Here is a 21020-nt window from a genome sequence, read left to right on the forward strand (position 1 = left end):
TTCCTTTAACTTTTCTTACAGTGCAGTTCTGCTTGTGATGAATTCATAGATCTTTTTCTGTGTGTCTGAAAATGCATTTCCCCTTTATTTTTGAAAGATGTTTTTTGGCTCTAACAAACGTGGGTGACAGGGTTTTTGGTTTTGTTTTTTATTTTTTCTTAAAATGTGTTTGTGATTTGTTGTGTGTGTTGCATTTATGGGTTTGTTGTTTTTGTTACATTTCAAGACATTATTTCTTTGAATATTTTTTCTCTTCCCCACCTCTCTTCCTTTATGGACTCCATTTATACCTATATTAGGGGACTTAAAGTTGACCCAGCCAGCCTTGATGGTCTAGTGGTTAAGATTTGGTGCTCTCACCACCTTGGCCTGTGTTCGTTTCTGGGTCAGGGAACCACTCGCATCAGTTGTCATACTTTGGTGGTGGCGTGTTGCTGTGATGCCGAAAGCTATCCCACTGGTATTTCAAATATGAGCAGGATCACCCATGGAGGACAGGTTTCAGCAGAGCTTCCAGACTAAGACAGACTAGGAAGAAGGACCTGGCCGCCCACTTCCAAAAAGATTGGCCATGAAAACCCTATGAATAGCAGTGGAGCATTGTCTGATACAGTGCTGGAAGGTGAGAGGATGGCCCAAAAAGGCCAGGCATGGTTCTGTACACAGGGTCACTAGGTGTTGGAATTAACTTGATGGCGCTAACAACAGGAAAGTTGACCTGCAGCTCACTTGTAGTCTGTTTTTCTATTTTCTCTTTATTTCATTTTGCATATTTCCTATTGCTGTGTCTACAAGTTCGTGAATCTTTTGTAATACGTAATCTTCCATTCAGTGTATTTTTCATCTCGGACATCATCATTTTTATCTCAAGAAGTTTGGTTTGCATCTTTTTTATCTTCTATGTCTCCTCATAACTTTTTGGAGGAATATGGTTATAATGACTATTTTAATGGCTTTGTTTCTAATTCTAACGTATGTGCCACTTCTGGGTTGATTTTGATTGAGTTTTCTTCCTTATAGGTTATGTTTTCCCGCTTCTTTGTATGCCTGGTGGTTTTTTATTGAATGCTGTACATTATGAATTTTACCTTGTTTGGGTGGTGGATATTTTTGTGTTTCTATAAATATTCTTGAGCTTTGTTTTAGCATTTAGTTTTAGTTACTTGGAAACAATTTGATTCTTTCAGGTCTTGCTGTTAAGATTTGTTAGATGTGACTAGAGCAATGCTCAGTTTAGATCTAATTATTTACTATTTCAGAGCCAAGACCCTTTAGATTGTCTCCACAGAGCCCTATGCATTATGAAGCTTTCCAGCCTGACTGGAGGGAACAGGCCTCATTCCTGCCCCTGTGTAAGTCCTGGGCACTGCTTCCTCTAATCCTTTGAGTTGGTTCTTTCCTCAGCTGCAGTAGTTTCCTCACACGTGTGTGCTGATTGGTACTCAGCTCAATATTCTAGGAAGACTCTGCAAGATCTCTGAGGTTTTCTCTCTGTGCTGCTCTCCTCTCTCTGATACTCTTTCCTGAGAACTCTAACCACCTATTGTCCCCAACCACTCAGCTCCATATCCTTAACTCAGAGTCTACCAGGTTTTTGCCTGGGTTTTACCTCCCTGTGTTTACTCTGGAAACTCCCTCAAAGTAGTAATTGGGGCAGTTCTTGGGATTGTCTCATTTGTTTTCCATCTATCAAGGATCACTTTCTTTACCTGACATACTGTGTCTTGCAAACCATTGTTTCACTTATTTTGTCCATTTTTTTGGCTTGTTTTAGACAGGAAAGTAAATTTAGTCTTTGTCACTCTGTCTTGGCTAGAACCAGATTTTGGGGTTGATATACTCTTCATCTCTTTATCTGTCCTCAATTCATGTATCTCAAACTCTTTTTTTTTTTTTTTAAAGATTTTATTTTTTCCTTTTTCTCCCCAAAGCCCCCCGGTACATAGTTGTGCATTCTTCGTTGTGGGTTCTTCTAGTTGTGGCATGTGGGACGCTGCCTCAGCGTGGTCTGATGAGCAGTGCCATGTCCGCGCCCAGGATTCGAACTAACGAAACACTGGGCCGCCTGCAGCGGAGCGCGCGAACTTAACCACTCGGCCACGGGGCCAGCCCCTCAAACTCTTTTAAATGCAACATGAAACACGGTTGTCTCCTCTGAACTTGCTTGTCCTCATTTTCTTTTGCACATATTAATTATTTTTGTCCTTAGAATGCTTTCCTGATCTAAAATTATTTAATTAAATAGAGTAGGACGTAATTAGTCTTCCGTGACATCTGATTTTGAAGGTCTGATCCAGAGTACATTACATTTAGGAATAAAAAGAGAGGATGGACGTATATGATGACACCTTTTGCATTTGTTTTAAAATCTAAACAGTTTAGAAATGAAGCCAATATTTCAGCAGAATACTTAGCAGTATTTAATCTTTCAGCTACAGAGATGTCTGCTGGAAATGCTTTTTCAGTTAATCAGTTGGCTTGTTCAGGATAAACACTGAACACTTATCCTGCAGTTGCCTTAGTGGTAGTTGTGTTTGTGTCTTCTCCATTATCAGTTAGATTCATGTTTAGAAAGTGTGCTTAGCACATTTAAAACTTAGCAGCTAGAATAATTTGAGGAGTTATTTTTTTCAACATATAATACTTGTTCTATTAGTAGGGATTCTTTTCTTTTTCTACTTTAGTACATGAGCCAGAAATTCCATTGTTTCTACTCTAAGGTTTTTAACGTGAATGCCGTAGGATCTTTTGATGTGTTCTATTTGAAGAAAAAGATTATGTTCCAAGGAGGTAGTTCTACTCCTGATCTTTTTCACTCGGAAGAAGTTGGGAGTAGAAATTTTTTTTTTCTCTAGGTGTGTGAGAGACAAATGACTGATAAAGGCTGATAGGTTACCTTTATTTCCCTAGCAGTAACGCTTAGGGTAAATACAAAGTCAGCCCTGTCTTTTGTCTTTGTAGTTTGTTGTAGTGAGGTGATAACTGATTTTTATAATAAAAGAAATGACTGAAATAACAAAACTAGTGTTATAGCTAATAAGCCAGCAGAAAAGATGACCCTGAAGCACTGCAGGATTTACAACTGAATCATCAAAATAGTTAAGTTTTAACAAGTGTTGTTTTGGTGAAGGAGAGCACGGTAATATTATGGAGGGGGCACTGGAATGAATCAAAAGACTTAGGTTACATTGTTATTAGCATATCTACTAACTACTGTGTGACTTTGAGCAAGTCTTGTAATTTTAAACTTTAATATCCTCATCTGTCATAACCAAATAAACTAATATTTAATGGGTGATTGTATTGTGCCAGGTACGGCTGGTCAGCTAATTACATTTCATTTAATCCTCATATTAACCTTAGAAAGTAAATAGAATCTACATTTTACAGATGAGGAAACTAAGGTTCTAAAATGTTAAGTAACATTTAACATGTTGAGCAATTAAGTATTAAAAGACCGTTTAATTCTAAGTCATTATTACTCTAAAGCCGTGAAGTTCCTTCTGTTTCTAAAAACACTTTAATATTTTTAAATCATAAGCCATGGTATGTATAAGATAGTAAATTTCCAAAATGCCTTAGGTCTGGCTCTCTCATTTTTGTTCCCAGCAGTTTTCCTGCTTACAATGTATTGATTATTGAAATCTTATTTGTCAGTGCCTGGTTCACCTGTGACTAACCCTAATTCATAGTGATGTCTTATTTCTCTGAGATCTTAAAGCATTTATGACCTATCACTCATTTATTAGTTATATATTTGAGATATATTTGGTCATTTATATTTGAAATTTGGGATAACTCCTGAATTGTTTAAATTTCTACATATTTGTTATTGTGTACTGCTACTCTTCAATCAAAAGCTCCTTGAGGGAGCTTCTCTACTAGCCTGTAGCACAGCATTGTACCCTTGGTACATATCACTTAAATAAATAATTTTGTGAATGAATTCTGTCAATTAGCTTATTTTAGTTAATCATCATTCTCAGTTATTCACTTCTCATGGGCAAATTTATTCTGCATAAGATGTATAAAAATTTTAAAATCTGTGACTTTACAAGTGCAGTTAAGCTTTTTAGGGAAATACTTTTCAAAAATTTTGAAACGAGTTCAATCAAAATCAAAATGAATTGACTGAAGTTAGCATGTAGGCTTTATTTGGCAGGGAGACCAATTACCTTGCCCTATTCCTCAGTTTTTTAAGAGTTCCAGAAGCTGGTGCTCTTTCCTTCTCTTTTTCCCTCACAATCAAAGAAATCAAAAGGACATTTGAGTAATATTTAGGACATCTGAGTGGTCTCTTTTCCTATTACTACTACTTCTACTACTAACTCAAAAGTCAGTTAACTTTTCTGGGCTTTAGTTTTCTCAACCTTAGAAAACTGAGTTGGATTATGTGACCTTAAAATTCATAGTGTTCTAGAATTTATAAAACCTATAAGTTTGAGGTAAATTAGGTTTCAGAGTTGTAAAGTGGCATTTGATTCCTGCACTTCAAAATACGGATAGTTTTATGTTAATTGTTTTTTTCTTTAAATTTGTTTGTGATCTCTCATGTTCTATTTTATGATTAATTTTCTTTTCTAACTTATCAGTACTCCCTCACGTGTTGCTAAAGGAGTTGTCAACCACACCAAAATGAGTCTACATGGTGCTAGTGGGGGACATGAGAGATCAAGAGATAGACGAAGGTCAAGTGACAGATCGAGAGATTCATCTCATGAAAGAACAGAATCTCAGCTCACTCCTTGTATTAGAAATGTTACTTCTCCAACACGACAGCACCATGTTGGTATGTAAAATCAACTAACCTTCCCAACAGTTTTTTAAAGCATGTATTTACCTTTTTAAAGTAATAATGACAATGAATTGTGCCTAATACATCAGGGGAAGATTAACTTCTTATTTCCATTCACTTGCTTCTGTTGTAGCTTAGTTTGGTTCTTGCTGTGAAAAAACAACTTGTTAAATGACACTTTTTTTTTAAGAGTCTGGGACAGTCTTATAAGAGAAATAATTTGAAAAGCTGTGATATGTAGATTTTTAAATTTAAAACTGTGATATGTAGATTTTTAAAAATCTTTTAAGTTGATATATGTAGCAGTGTTTATTTTAAAATAATTTGGAGTAAATTATTGATAGGAAACCTTGGTTAATCAACCTAAAAAAAGAAATGAAAGCTAAAATAACCCTCATGGAGTAATTTGTTTTGATTTTTGGCAATATTTTAAATTTATTAATAAAGATAGAATATGAAAGGGAAGGTATGAAGTGTTTTGCTTTCTTGGCAGCTAGCTCAGATCTTTTTCCTCCTTACTACTCATTACTATAAATGAACGTTATTACCCCAGGTAATACATTGTGTGACTATAAAGCACCAGTCTGAAGCGGAGGTAAATAAGCAGTGTGAGCTTGCTGGTTTTCATTTTCCCTTGGGGAAGGGGCAAATTAAATATCTTGACTTACTATATGAGATAATTTCTGATTATCTGTTATAAATCAAAATCATTTATATTAGGGTCTAATTATGCATAGGAGTTGTCAATATCAAAGTAGGTCCTTAAAGTCAGACTAGTACTCATAAGCCAAAACTCAACAAAAGTTTAAATAAGAGTTGACAGTTTGTTATAGGCAAAGTTCAGTATCTGGGAAGAGAATAGGAGGATATAATACATTATTTTATTACTTTAGCAGATTTTGCTTTTGGGATGCTACCAGCATTGTGGAAACAGGAAATAAAAGGGAGGTGTCAAAGTATCTCTGAAGATAGAGCAAACCTAATTATATAGTCAGTAAAGCTGCACAGAGTGTTCTCAGTAGCCTGAGTCATGGAGGAATTTGGCAAAAGCAGATGAAACTGATGAGACGGAGGTACATTTTTAGGTCACCTTTAAAGTTTAGTGTTCTAGCTTCTAAAGGAAATTTATCACAAAATCTTAGTTTTAATTTCCCCTTTGTAGAATATTGCAACATCTAAAGATAATTTTCTGAATTTTAACAATATTTCCTACCTATTAAAATTATAGATAATAATTCTATGATCCTATAAAATTTGTAGTGGTGCTTTATTCCACAAAAGTGAGAATGAAAAGAAAGCAGTATATCACCAGCTGTTAAAGCCACTTTATTTAGTAGACATTAAAAGTCATTTGAAAAAATAAATACTCCTTGCTGTCCTGAGTGAAATTTTTTTCTTCCTTTGGACCTTATTTTTGTGGGATAAATTGCAGGTTTTGGAATGCTCTTGTTAACATAGTGAGATTCCAAGGTTTGTACTTTGTGTTCTCAGAATAGTTTTAATACTTTTAGTATTTAGGACAGTTTAAATTGATAGTCTTATTAATCTTTTACTAACTTTCAATGCTCACTTATTTGACTTGTAAGAATATTCTGTTCCTTGGGTTTCTATATATTTTTAAGTAGAATAGCAACAGAAAATTTACCTTAATTTTGATCTTAGTCTGAGTCAACATTAGTCAGCTATACATCTTTTTAAAAGTCTACAAAGGTTAATTATGTTAGAAGACATTTTGATGTTTTAGGTTTTATTCCTGGGAAATAAATTAATATTTATGGCATTCTGTGAAAATGTTATTTGAAGTCAAAAAGCAGAAATACTGTGATTTAAAACAACTTTTCTAAATCAAAATTTTAAAAAGATATATATGGTTCTTGAATTTTTAGAAGAAATTTGCATAACTGTATTTAACATCTTTATTTTAGAACGAGAAAAAGATCACAGTTGCTCTCGTCCAAGCAGCCCTCGTCCTCAAAAAGCATCTCCAAATGGTTCCAGCACCAGTGCTGGGAACAGCAGCAGAAACAGCAGTCAGTCCAGTTCAGATGGTAGCTGTAAAGCATCTGGGGAGATGGTGTTTGTATATGAAAATGCAAAAGAAGGAGCTCGGAATGTAAGAACGTCAGAACGAGTAACGCTAATAGTGGATAACACTAGATTTGTTGTAGATCCATCTATTTTTACTGCACAGCCAAATACAATGTTGGGCAGGTTTGTATTATTGCAGTTCTTTGTTATTACTAATTATAAAGCACTTTCACATTATTTTTTTCATTTAAGTTTTATAGTAATTCTCTGTGGAATGTAGTGTTCCATTTTACAGATGAAATAACTGAGATTTGGAGGTTAAATAACTTGCTCAAGTTAATACAACTAGAAAGTGGTGGAGCCAGATTTTGAACTTGGTTTTATTTCTAATGATCTTTGCTGTACCAGTAGGAATAGCAAATATATTAGTTAATGAAAACTGAATATTAAAAGATCTCTACAGGTTGTTACCATGGATTGTATCTAACAAGGTGAATCTAACAGTGATAATATGTTTCCTTTCCTTGGGGCTCCCAGATTCCACCACAAATACAGCAAGAATCAGTATTGTTTAGAGGAAAAACTCACAGTTTAGTTAGCTGAAAAGTCAGCATGAGTTGTCAATTTGATATAAATACTTAAAAAAAGAGTGTTATTAACAAGTAGTTAGTGGAATTAAGGCGGGATAATAGTCATCTTCTAAGCTGTGCTGGTCTAGAGTAATAGATTCATGTAAAGTTTGTAGTTTTGGGAACCACAATCTAAAAATGTTAATAGACAACATGGACTTGACTTTTCAGTGTTTCCAAAACTAGGATCAAATACCTTTTAATTGTAAAATTAGTATCTTTTCTGTTTAATATAAAATGAAGGGGCATATAAATGAAATAGAAGTTTACATGAGGTAAAAAACTTGTGGCTTTTTTTCTAGGTTGCACATGAGTAGCTATTTGGGATGCTTTTGTATGTATATGTCAGTGTCCCTAAATACAGAATAAATGCTAGCATATGACACTGTGTACATTTTGAGTAGATAAATATTTTATTTTAACATTGGCACTAGACTTTACATCTGTGAGGAAAAAAAATACTTAAACTATAGGCTTTAATGTACTTTTAGTAGTATAGGGGAAGATTATTGATGGAAGCTGTTAGGAGGATGACTTGACACTGTTAATACTTTATATTTTTACCTAGACTTTAAATAAACACAGTTAAAAAGTAGATGCTTGAGGGGTCGGCCCCGTGGCCGAGTAGTTAAGTTCGCGCGCTCTGCTCCGGTGGCCCAGGGTTTCGTTGGTTCGAATCCTGGGCGCAAATATGGCACCACTCATCAGACGACGCTGAGGCAGCGTCCCACGTGCCACAACTAGAAGGACCCACAACGAAGAATATAGAACTATGTACCGGGGGCTTTGGGAGAAAAAAGGAAAAAAATAAAATCTTAAAAAAAAAAAAAAAGTAGATGCTTGATATTTTGCTTCAGTTATGTTTTTTTTTGAAAAACAAAACAAAACCCAAAAGATTTGTGTGTGTATGTATCCATATTGATCTGAAAAGTATAGCTTTCCCCTTTTGTAAAAAGTTCATGTATTTCAGAAAATTGCATGACATTTGATTCCTGAAAGACTTTTTTTTTTTTTTTTTAACATCAGTGAAGGCTTCTTTTCATGTCACTTGACTAAAGCATATCTTTGGGGATGAAAATTAATATTCATGGGATCTGTAAAAAGCAGTTGGCATTCTTTTGGAAACTTTGAAATAAAAAAGCTTTGTTCTTTATAAGTTTCTGTGTTATAACAAAAGGGGAAACCACTTAAATTGGGAAATTGTTGAGCAGAATACTTAGATCAGCTATATTTACTTTAGGAATGGTGGTATCGTTGAATTCAGAGGTTTGACTTCCTTTAATCACAATTTAAAAATTTTCTTGGGGGCAGTAACATTAAACTTTTCATTTTGGAGAACATATTTTGCAAATTGCCTCTTTTCTAAGTAGTTACTGTTAAAGGGCCAACAACATGACTTGAAAAAACATAAATTTATTTGTATTTTCCTTATGTAAAAATAAATATTTACAGCTTTTTCCTCATTTATTTAAACTTTTCATTCTCCTCTTGACTTCTTCATTCCTCTCTACTCCAGTATTTGATTGCTTGTTTTTCAGTTCTGGATGCAAGTGTAAGACTTTTGAGCAAGATTTCTTGCATTTATAGTTAAGATTGTGAAAAGTAAAACAACCTAAGCTGCCTATACTATTTTATCTTTTTGTAGTTTAGGTTACTGTATGTGCTGCATTATAGCATAAACTTTGCAATGAAGATAGCAGTTTGAAGGAAAAGGCACAGATAACATGGTTTCCCTTTTCGTTTTTTTTTCTTTCTGGTAAGGTTAGCATAAAAATCAACTTTGGGGCCGGCCCCACGGCCGAGTGGTTAAGTTTTCGCCCTCTGCTTCAGCAGCCCAGGGTTTCTCTTGTTCGGGTCCTGGGCGTGGACATGGCACTGCTCTACCAGGCCATGCTGAGGTGGCATCCCACATAGCACAACCAGAAGGACTTACAGCTAGAATATACAACTATGTATGGGGGGCTTTGGGGAGAAGAAGAAGAAGAAGAAAAGATTGGCAACAGATAGCTCAGGTGCCAATCTTTAAAAAAAAAAGGAAAATCACCTTTTACCAAGATTTATTGATCTGCCCACCACACCCCCCACCCTGGGAGAAGGTGTTGGAAAGTTCTTTAGCTTCTGAATTTTATCAATTGATTTTACTTACTTATAGGGGATATATACTACTATTCCCTCTCATCAAAAAGGAAATATTTTTAATATTCTTTCATTTATTACATTTGCCAGAATAAATTTCTGATAAAAATTCTTGAACTAATTGAATGCTTAAATTATAATTCCTTTTCACCTTTGTACATGGAATCAACTTTCCCTTTTGAAGGAAGTATCCTATTGATATATTTCTCAATTATTTGCTATCACAGGATGTTTGGATCTGGCAGAGAACATAACTTTACACGTCCTAATGAGAAGGGAGAGTATGAGGTGGCAGAGGGAATTGGCTCCACTGTCTTTCGAGCTATTCTGGTAAGTTCTTTTTTCTTATCTATTAAATTAATCATATGACCCCTTCTTGGTTGTTACTTGAATTGCAAGCAGAGTTCTATTTGGATATCTCAATGGAGGTATGCAGGATATTGTTTTTTTTAAATACCATTTAATGCATCTTTATTTTAGAACATAAAAATACTATGATATAAATAAATGAATTTTATGACTTTTGGGAAGCTAGGATAGGGGATGATTCATTTCTTATGCTTGCACAGGCAGTTCTTTCAAAGGTTTAGTGGTAACATTGTTGGAGTCATCTCACTTCTCCCACCTTAATTCTCTTAAATACAATAAGTTGATCATTTTTTGCTCCCTGAGCATATGGCTACTTATTGTACATAACCAGCAAGTATGAACACTTCAGAACATTTAAAAACATCTTTGTTTTAAACCATAAATTTTGAGGTTTTAACCTTTTATTTTGAGGAACATTTGAATTAGTATTACAGAATCCCTACTTGTAATTTCAAATTAGTGATAAAGATTTGATTTACAGTGTGTGACAGTTTATGCCACAGTCTGAAAATATGGTTTCCTCAAATAGTTTTGGGGGAAGAGGGGAGGTAGGATCCTGAGGTACAAGACAGGAAAAGTAGTTGATTTGATTGGGTTGTTAGTACTTGGACAAGTACCAGAAGATGTCTTGCTTCCACTGCAGCGACTTTAAAAATTGTGTTACTGTAGCTCTGAACCTCAAGAAATGAGGCAGATCTTAATTTTTTGGGAAGTGTTTTTCTCAGCTGTCCATACTTTCATTTGACCTCTAATTGAGTTGACAAGTAAGAAAAATTTTTATGACTCAGCTGTGGAGTAACTTATTTGTAATTCTGGGACCAGCTCTTAACAACATTTTAAGTAGATTTTAGAAATAATTACTAATGATGTAGTAATGTGGGAAATACCAAAGGATAGTATTTGGAGGAAGAATATCTAATTGTGCATTCTCTTTTATGTATTTTAATACTTGGATATGACTTTGAAGTTCTTTACTAAAAACCACAAATTTTGCTCTGTTCTCTAGGTAATATTTAAGGTAACTTAAAATATGTAATTCAGCTTCCTTTTTAAAAACAGTTTTAAAAATTTATCTTAGTTATATAGAAAAATAACTTTTAGAGGAGAAAAATACATATAAATTAGTATGATATAGTAGAGAGAAGAGATGCGTAAGTAATGGGAGGACCTGGGTTCCAATCTTACCTCTGCTGTTAAATAATTCTATGACTGGATGAGTCAGTGAAGCCATTTGGGTGTAAATTTTTCTTATTGGTAAAATGAAAAAGTGGTTAAGTGAACTGAGGTCCCACCTAACTTTAAAATTCCACAATTCAGAAATCTCAGAGTGCTAGTACTTTTGAAAATGCTTCTAGCTCAACCGTAATAATAAGTTTTGGCTACCTCATGCTCCACATGTTTTTTGCATTCTTTCCTTTTTCTTTTTTAGGATTACTATAAAACAGGAATAATCCGTTGTCCTGATGGCATATCTATTCCTGAACTGAGAGAAGCATGTGACTATCTTTGTATCTCTTTTGAATATAGTACTATTAAATGTAGAGATCTCAGTAAGTATAATGTTTGGTGTGTGAGTAGTCTGTAGAGTTAGAATGTATTGGAATGAGAAGCCTGAAAAGAAATCGTGCTATTTATCTAGACTTCAATTACTTGTTTAATTGAATTGTAAAGCATTCTAGTACCGTGCAGCTTATTTGTGGAAGTCTACAGAGATCTTTATAAGTTCCCTGTGCAATTTTCCAAAACTGTTTTTCAACTCTAATAATGCATTTTTTTTGATGGACTCTCCCAGATTCCCTCTTTGACTGTTCCCTTCATCTTTTGTTGCCGATCTTTGTCTCCCAGCTGGGGAGCCCTGGCTTTGGACGAGTGTGGTGTTTGGCTTTACTCCTAACATCACATCAACCAAAAATTTATAATTTTTTTATACTTACCATGGGAGATAATATCCTAATCCAGTATGGAAGATACAAATAATTCTCAAAAGCGGTATTTGTCATTAAAGATCTTAAATTGAATACTAGCCCACATTTATACAAATGGTTAAGTGACTTCATCCAAGAACTTCAAACATAATCTCAGAGCAAAGTCTGCAACTTTGGAATCCTAACTTGTTGATCGATATTGTTCTCCCATCACCTCCTGAGGATCCCTTCCTTTCACTGTTACGCCATGCCTAAGAAAAAAAGGTGATTATACACAGAAAAGTCAGAATAGTATATGAGCATTATCAAATGTTGGCTTGGGTATTAAATGATTGGAGAAGTTCAGAAGAAGGAGAGGTCATTGTGGGCTACAGGGTCTGAGGAAGAGTTCAGAGGAGACAGATAGTGATGAATGAATAGGAATGATTTAGAAAGAGTAGAGTAGGTAGGTCATTCTAAGAGCTGAGATTTTTGGAGTGAAGATGCCAAAGATATACTTTGGAAATAACCTAGTTGGAACAGAGACTTTATATCAGGACCAGAAGGAGACGGGAATAAATAGGTGGGCCAGATTATGGCAGGTCTTTAATCCACACTAATGTTCTTACATTTTATCCCATATACAGTGGGAAGCCATTTAAAAAGTTTCCTACATGTGGTTATAGCCTTGTGTTAGTCCCACACATATGGTTATGTTTACTTCATTACCTAAACTCAACACTAGCCTGGCAGAGTGGTGTCATACCCTTTCAAAGATTGGTGTGTTAGAAACTGTGAATGGAAAATTTTATTTAAGTTTTTAAGGCACCTAGTGTATACTTCAATATAACTGTCCTGCTTCATTCTCCGTAATGATCTAACTCTTTGAAAATGAATAGTCTTATTAAGTTTGTTCCTAAGTACCATTTTATTTTTGCCAAACATTCTTTAAAGCCTCTATAAAAATATCAATAGATGGGACAAAGAAGTGGATGGTCCACCTCTGAATCCGTTTCTTTATAAATGATATTTAAAAGTTTAAAGTCAAATAGTTGGACAGCTGGAGCACACAACTGTAAACTTGAACAAAGTTGCTGTTTTTTTCACATCTTAAAAAACTGTTTTTGGTTGAACATTAATTATTGAACGTGAATATTAATTATTCTAATTATAGATCCTTGACTTCAAGTTTTATTTTTTTTATTCATGGGATCATTTTAATTTAACCTCAAAAAATTAGATGTTGAATTTTGGTAACTGTCAGATAAAAAAACACTAGAACTTTTTACAGATGTTGTGGATTTTATTTCTGTAATCCTTTGGACATAGTTTACCTTTCATCACTGTCAAGTATCATTTATTTGTTATGGAATTAAAGGTAAGAGTCTTTATGTAAAATATGTGTAGTATGGTTTTCCTAGACTTTGGCTTTTAAATAATACTTGTAATTGTTTCTGGATCACTTGTAATATATGTTACTAAAAATTTAGAGATTCTCATAGACCTTATTAAAACAAACTATATAGAATTTGAAGAGATAGAAATGGTCTGTAAAAATATAAAAGGATACTGTAAGGTAGACTTGAGTCCAAAAATGATTTTTTTCCTGAAAATATGTACCTTTACTGAATATTGGAATGGCACTTTACACTAAAATATCTAAGTTTCTCTCTTAACTTAAAAAGAAATGGTACGAGCACCAAATGTTTGTTGAATGGAGAGTCCTGGGTTTCTTGGCTAACTTACTTAAAACCTTGTTTCTTAGTTCACTCATACTTAAAATGGAGACAATAATACTTATTTCATAGGGTTGTTCTGAAGATTAAATGAATAGTGCTTGACACATAGTGTTAAGTAAGGGTTTGCTTTAAAGAAAAAAGGTAGCAAAATTAGGAAGTAAAGGTAAATTAAAATAAAAAATATGAAAGGATCATATTGTAATGCTGTTTTATAATATCTCCACATGGAAATATATTGTGAATAACTATATTAGTACGTATCCTTTAATAACAACTTGTTTAATGGTTACATAGTAATAGCAGTCATTTTCTGCATTTCTATTGAACACTCACTTTATACCAAATATTAGATATATAAAAGGCAACAAAAAAAGATAAGATCTCTGCTGTCATGCTTGCAGTATACTGGGGAAGACAGACAAGTTCATTATATTATGGTGTTAGTGGAGGAATAAGGTGCTAAATGACCATATAGGAACTGTGTCTAACTCAGGTGTGGGGTCTTGAGGAAGTTTTCTAGAGGAAGGGGAAGAGGAAGTGCATTCCAGGCAGAAGGAATGGTATGTTCAGAGGCAAGAAGATTAGTACAGGGAGGAACTGACTTCTCAATCTTCTGTCATAGAACTTACCATATAGTGAAGGAAATCTATGGTAAATTCTAGCTCCCCAGCTAGGCTATAAATTTCTTCAGTGTCCACATTCTCTTCCCAGGTAAGCAGCCTAATCCAGAAGAGGTTTTGAGAACCAGGGCAGAACTCAGGAATGAAGGCCTAGGGCTAAAAGAAATGAAAATACAGTGCCCTTGGGTGAAAGTGATATGGAAAATGAAATTTAAACTTTGAATAAAGCACCAATTCAGAAGGCCAAGGAAGTAAGGCACCACCCATGTAGGAGACAATGGGATTATAATCAAAAATAAAAAAATTGAAGTTATGTCTAAGCCTATTGAGAGAGGGAGATCAGAGGCAGAGCCTGCCTATGGAGTCATTGAAACATAGACACACTGAAACGACAGAGACACTCATGTTTTCTCACTCTTGCTCTATTTTTTAGTTTGTAGCATTAAACCAGTTTGAACTTGAGGACAGGGACCATATCTTTTCAACTCTGTACATAGTGCCTGGCATGTAGTAAGGACTCAATAAACATTTGTTGGATGAATAAATTATTTTATCCCCTCATGCATTTTTTAGGACCCTATTCTACTTGTTGTTGTCTTCTGTAGTATCATTAGTCTTTTTCTCTTTATATGGAGTAATACTCAGGTTCAAATATACTCACATCTGACCTATGGCTATTCAAATGGACCTATGGACATTCAAAAAATTATCATTTAAAAAATGTTGAGCTTTTCATTGGCATTCTTTGAACTTAATTTTTTAGAAAAATAAACATATTTACTATACTGGCTTGTGCTCCAACTACTATGTCTTTCTGTTTATTCAGTTTTATGTCTTTTTAAATTTTTGCTCTGGTCTTGTTAAGTTTATTCTTTGATATTTTGTATTTTCGTTCTAGTTGTGTTTGGACTTTTCTAACTGCTAACATAAAATTATTCAATTTTGTTTATTTGTGTGTAGCCATCTAACAGAATTCTGTTTATTTTTCATGGTTTATCAGTTGGTTCTCATATATTCTTGGTAGATAATTGACCTTGTTATAAATAACACTTTTTAATATCGTTTTTGTCTTATTGAATTGGCTAGAATATTTTGAGTAATGTTAAATTTAGTGGTACTTCTGGCATCCTTGTCTTTAAAGGCATTTCCTTTAAGTTTCTCTGTTAAGTCACCCATTTTTTCTTGACTCTCTCTTCCTTTTGTTCTTTGACATGCTTCTTTTAGGTCTTCTGCTTCTTATTCTCTCACTTGCTCCCTGATCCTTTATCCTCTGAATGTGGTCATTCTCTACTTTCTGTCTTTAGCTGCCTTCTTTCTCACAGAATCTATACATTTATTCTAAGTGATGCCATTCATCACTGTGGCTTCAAATATACCTATACACTGTGGATTTCCAACTCTTTGTGTCTAATTCCTAAGTACCAGCTATGCATTTCTAGTTTACTCTTTAACTTGTAATTTCTTTTTTTCCCCTTCTTAATCAGGCTTTTCATGAGTTCCATGCATATAGTACATGTAGTGATGAATAAGACAGACATTGTCCCTGCCTTTATGGAGTTTACAGTCTAGTGGGGAAGACAGGCATTCAACAAGTAATGAAAAGCTATGAAAAATACAGTGTAGAAATGAGATGCTACGAGACATGTATGGTAAAAGGGGCTGTGGAGAATCGTTATCTGAGTTAGTGACATTAAAGCTGAGAGCAAAGAGGGAAAGAAGCTGACTATACCAGGCAGCAGAAATGGTATTTGTGCAGGCTCTTAAGTTGGAAGGAATATGACATGCTTAGGGAACTGAAAGAAGGGAAGAGTGGCTAGAGGACTTATATACTTATATGTGGGAGACCCCAATATATGAATAGTATTTAAAGAAAAAAATTTTTTTAAAGGTCTATGCACACTGATATATTACTCTCTTTTTCACGTAACAGGGCTTTATGGACCAAGTTGAGGATTTGGGACTTTTATTCTAAGGGTAGTACAAGCCATATAAGTTTTAAACTAGAGGGTAGGTATAATTAGATATGGCTGCCGTAGGGAAAATGAATTACAGAGGGACACAGCAAATGTTGAGGGGATGTAATTAGAGGGTTTTACAGTAGTTTGGGTGAGAGTTAGTGATGACTTGGTCTTTGGTGGGGGCAATGGGGGTAGAATGTATTCTGATTAACTAATGCTATATAACAAACCATTCCAAACTTAGTAGCATAAAATATAACCATTTTTGTTCTCTGGGTCAAGAATTCAGACAGGGTACGACAGAGGTGGCTTCACAATGTCTGAGGCCTTGTCTTGTGAAGAATCGAAGGGCTGAGGTGACTCAAAAGGCTAGAGCTTTCCTCACTCACGTGTCTGCTGTCTATGATGACTGGGCATGACTCAAAGGCTGGGTTCAGCTAGGAGTGTCAAACAGAGTGCCTATATGTGGCCTCTTCTTGTGGCTTGGGCTTCTCAGAGGGTTCAGAGGCTTGGGTTCAGAGAGGAAGCATTTGGAGAACGAGAGACCAAGACAAAACTAGAAGTCATGGACTGTCGCCTCTGCCATGCTTCCCTGGTTATAAGCAAGTCACTATGACCAGCCTAGATTAAAGGGGAGGAAAATTAGATTCCACCTCTTGGGAGGAGATGTCAGGGTCACATTGCAGAAAAGCATGTGGCATAAGAGATTTTGAAACTGTCTTTGCAAAATAGCATCTTCCGGAGAGGGAAATGATACAATTCAAGATTAACCACCACTTAATAGGTGGATTTGATAGGGCTTGGGGAATGATTGAATCAAGAGATGAAAGAGGAATCAAGGATTCATTCATTCATTCTACAAATATTTAAGTGCCTGTCATATACCTAGCACTCTTCTGTGATGATTCTGACAACTTGAGTGGATGGTGATGCCATTTACTGATTTGGAAAACACTGTAGAGGCAGAGATGATTAAGTTCAATTTTGGATATATTGAGTTAGGGGTGCCAGTGAGGTGGCACCCAAGTGGAAATTTCCAGACGGGAGTTGAATATAATGCATCTAGAATATAGAAGGCAGAATTAGTAGAATAAATTTGGGAATTGTCAACATAAGGTGAGAGAGGAAAGAACTTAAAATTGTCCTGATAAATATCAATATTTAATGAACAGCTCGAGGAGAAAGAGTTGGCAAATGTGACTGAAGAAAAACAGCCAGAGAAGAGAAAGAAAACCAGGGATAACGGTATCAGAGATTCTTAGGGATGAGAGTGTTTGAAGAAGGAGGGAGTGGTCCCTGTAAGAGATTGAACTGAGAGGTCAAGTAAGATTGGCATCAAAGATGTCCATTGTCTTTAATAATCTAAAATAGTGAGAGCAGTTTTGAGGAGTAGTGAGTACAGAAGCCAGATTGGAACTGGTTCAGAAGTTAGGGCAAAGACAATGTGTTGGTACATCTAGGAGTTTGGCTATAAAGGGAATTTTTAAAAAATCATAATTGGAAGTAGCCAGCCTAGAGAGAAACATGGCTAAATAATATAGATTGTTAATTATTTAATCATTTATTAGTTATTATTAGTAGTTATTATATAATTAGACAACATGTTGTAGGGGGAAAAACACTCTCCCTTGGGAGACTATAGATTTGAGTTCTAGTATCCTTCTCTAACCCTCCCAGTAGTTCTTGAGATAGTAGAGCCTTAGGTAATAGTAAGACATTGCCATTAAAATAGAAATAAAAGATCAGGGCAGTGCAGGTGAGTTTGTGGCTGGTATTTGGGAAGTTGAAGTTGTTCATTATGTCTTTGCTTAAGGAGGGTGAAGTGCAGTGTATCTTTCACCCTTCTCAATTCTAGGGTGAGATCTGCCATGTAATGTCTACCATGCTGTATTTTGCTTGCCTTTTGACTTCCTTATCCCAATGTCAGTTGACCCTTCTCATCTCACGCCTCTTCGTACACTGAAATGTTAATGCTGTTTGTGAATAATTTTCTGATAAAGAAAATATGTGGGAGATGGAATATGGGAGCTATTTTAGTTATATGGATAATTTGAAAAATTTATTTAAGGTATACTTTAAGATATAATTGCATATATTGATGGAAGGTGACATGATATAGTTAAAAAAAAAAAAAAGGAAAACCTTGGGCTATGGATGCAGGGTCAGGATTTAATTCTGATTTTGCAAATTAGTTTTGTAACCTTAGGCAAATACTTCATGATGTGTAAAATGAAGGGGCTTGTGTTGGATCCCTTTAATTGGCCCTTCTTGCTGTAAAATTCTACAGTTCTATAAGAACTCTTCCCAGGAGAAGTTTTGTCAACTAAAGAATAACCACTGTGTTGTCTGTAGGGTGCCAAAGTAGATGCTGAACTAATCTTAGATGTTTTGTTTGTGTGTTGCTTCTGTTCATCTTTTACTCATCAGTCACTTCAAAAATCAGGATATTTTTGTGGATTTTGTTTCAGGTGCACTAATGCATGAGTTATCAAATGATGGTGCTCGTAGACAGTTTGAATTTTATCTGGAAGAAATGATCCTGCCTCTCATGGTAGCTAGTGCTCAGAGTGGGGAACGAGAATGCCACATAGTGGTGCTTACGGACGATGATGTGGTTGATTGGGATGAAGAGTATCCACCACAGATGGGAGAAGAGTATTCACAAAGTATGTATTGTGGCATGTTTTCTCTCTTGAATCATCACACATTTTCTCTTTATCTCTTATATAACGCTAATCTAAGGACAGTTTTTATAAAGAAAGTACATTGAACTCCTGACTACACCAGGAGTCAGCAAACTATGGCTGGTGGGCCAAATCTAGCCTATTGCCTGTTTTTATAAATAAAGTTTTACGTATTGTCTATGGCTGCTTTTGTGCTACAGTGGCAGAATTGAGTAGTTGCAATGGAGACCGCATGGCTCGCAAAGCCCAAAGTATTTACTCTCTGGCCCTTTACAGAAAAAGTATGCTCACCCTTGTCATGCACAGAAATGGGTTGCTCTTTGTCGAGTATCTGGATATTGATGGATTTTTTTTCTTGCATTTAGAAGCATTCTAGAGAAGTAGATCCTAGAATAGTAGATTATAAAAAATAAGCTGGGTTTTTTTTAGATGAATTTTTATTTGCATATAAAATGAGAGGCTTCAACTAATTGTTTTTGAAGGTGACTTTAAGTGCTACGATGTTCCTTTTTTAATATCATATGTGTTCCTGGAGGATCCAGTGACCCTTCAGAAAGCCTTGTGGAACTGTAGTTAGATTATTTCTGACCAAAACAATGTATCTTGAACAGCAACGACCAAACTTTTCTTACTGCACTTCCAAGCTTTTTCTGATTAGAGCCTTTTGATTTTTTTGTTAGAAAATTTATGTTTTTTTTTTTTTTTTTTTAAAGATTTTAATTTTTTCCTTTTTCTCCCCAAAGCCCCCCGGTACATAGTTGTGTATTCTTCGTTGTGGGTCCCTCTAGTTGTGGCATGTCGGACGCTGCCTCAGCGTGGTTTGATGAGCAGTGCCATGTCCGTGCCCAGGACTCGAACCAACGAAACACTGGGCCGCCTGCAGGGGAGCGCGCGAACTTAACCACTCGGCCACGGGGCCAGCCCCAGAAAATTTATCTTATATTGTTTTTCTTGATGAACCCAATATAGTATTTTTGATTTCGTAGATTGAGAAGAAGATAGAGTTAAAAGAATGATTTGAGGAAGAATGATTTGAGGATCTAGGTAAAATAGCCCAACATCTTGTTCTGTATGTACTCCAGTCTGTATTGACTTGGTAAGGATTAGGGTTTATGTAAAAAGTACAGAAATATAGAAAGTACCAAAAACCCTTTAACCTCTGATTTTTTCATTTTACTTACCCTTTTCTAAAAACAAAACAAAACAGACTCCAAGTGGTATTCTTTTTGACTTCTGAAGATTTTCCAAAGATTATTTTTACACAAGTTTTGGTAGCACTTTTCAGAATTTACAGCGACATGTTTTCTTTGCATGATGCACTTAAATGAGTGTTGTGATTCTTTTGTGGACAGTTGTGGTAACAGACATTTCTATTGCTGTTTCCTCATTCCTAGGCTCTTCGCTGACAATGGTTTTCTCTAATAATATGTGGAATAAAAACTTGAACGAAACACAGGAAAAATGAAAGGTTACCAAAAATCAAAAGAAATATACTAAATTATTTTGTATTAAGAAGGAGGAATGAATAAACTTATAATATGTATTTTAGTTTTCAAAAGGTTTGACTCCAGGAGAGTAGAGGCCACCATAGAACACAGAAATGACACTCCAGTGATAAAGGCTTTCCCTGGCTTTTCCTTTTCAATTATTGAGCTTTCCATTTCAGTGTTTTTTGGTTTGTTTTCTTGTTTTTTATCTTAAGCTTTGAAGCTTAAAAGGACTGAAAACATTTTTACTTGATTTAGTCTAAATATGTTTTATTTTGTGCCAAGGTATTTCAACCTAAAGATTCATTTGAGGAGACAGAGATAGCCTCTTCAGCCTGATTTTCCTAAATGTGACATTATAACACTATCCATTCTGAGATGTCAAAAAAATCTTTATCTTAAAATATCAGTAACCTTAAGGATGTAGTAATAATCACAAATTTACCCCATTAGTAGCATCTGTATACGTATTTTCCTTTTATTGGCTCTTAAACCAGCATGTTTGGTTTGTGAGTGTGTTTTTCTTTTTTTGAAAAAACCTTTGCAGTTCACCTTTTAAGGGAGATAACTCCACCTGAAAGAGAGAAGGCGAGGAAGGTCCATCAGTCTAACTCCTTGAAGTCCTCAGCACATTTGGAAGACTCAACGTGTTGTCAGTGGAATGTCTGTCC

The 21020-nt window shown here is 35.1% G+C and overlaps 1 protein-coding gene across 7 annotated transcripts in view; it reads left to right on the forward strand.

Annotated features, from left to right (window-relative positions):
* BTBD10 (BTB domain containing 10) overlaps nucleotides 1–21020 on the forward strand; it is a 70720-nt gene that overhangs the window by 46335 nt on the left and 3365 nt on the right. For 2 of the 7 annotated variants that reach the window (XM_046684713.1, XM_046684714.1), the window contains exons 2-7: nucleotides 4593–4789; nucleotides 6721–6908; nucleotides 9816–9918; nucleotides 11387–11507; nucleotides 18647–18844; nucleotides 20897–21001. In XM_046684713.1, coding sequence (XP_046540669.1) covers nucleotides 4646–4789; nucleotides 6721–6908; nucleotides 9816–9918; nucleotides 11387–11507; nucleotides 18647–18844; nucleotides 20897–21001 — 859 coding nt within the window. In that variant the 5' untranslated portion in view covers nucleotides 4593–4645. Of the gene's footprint in view, nucleotides 1–1259; nucleotides 1353–4592; nucleotides 4790–6720; nucleotides 7007–9815; nucleotides 9919–11386; nucleotides 11508–18646; nucleotides 18845–20896; nucleotides 21013–21020 lie in introns of all 7 variants that reach the window. The other 5 variants (XM_046684712.1, XM_046684715.1, XM_046684709.1 and 2 more) reach the window with 5 other exon arrangements.

Source organism: Equus quagga, chromosome 14, assembly GCF_021613505.1.
Source record: "Equus quagga isolate Etosha38 chromosome 14, UCLA_HA_Equagga_1.0, whole genome shotgun sequence".
NCBI classification, from domain to species: Eukaryota; Metazoa; Chordata; class Mammalia; order Perissodactyla; family Equidae; genus Equus; species Equus quagga.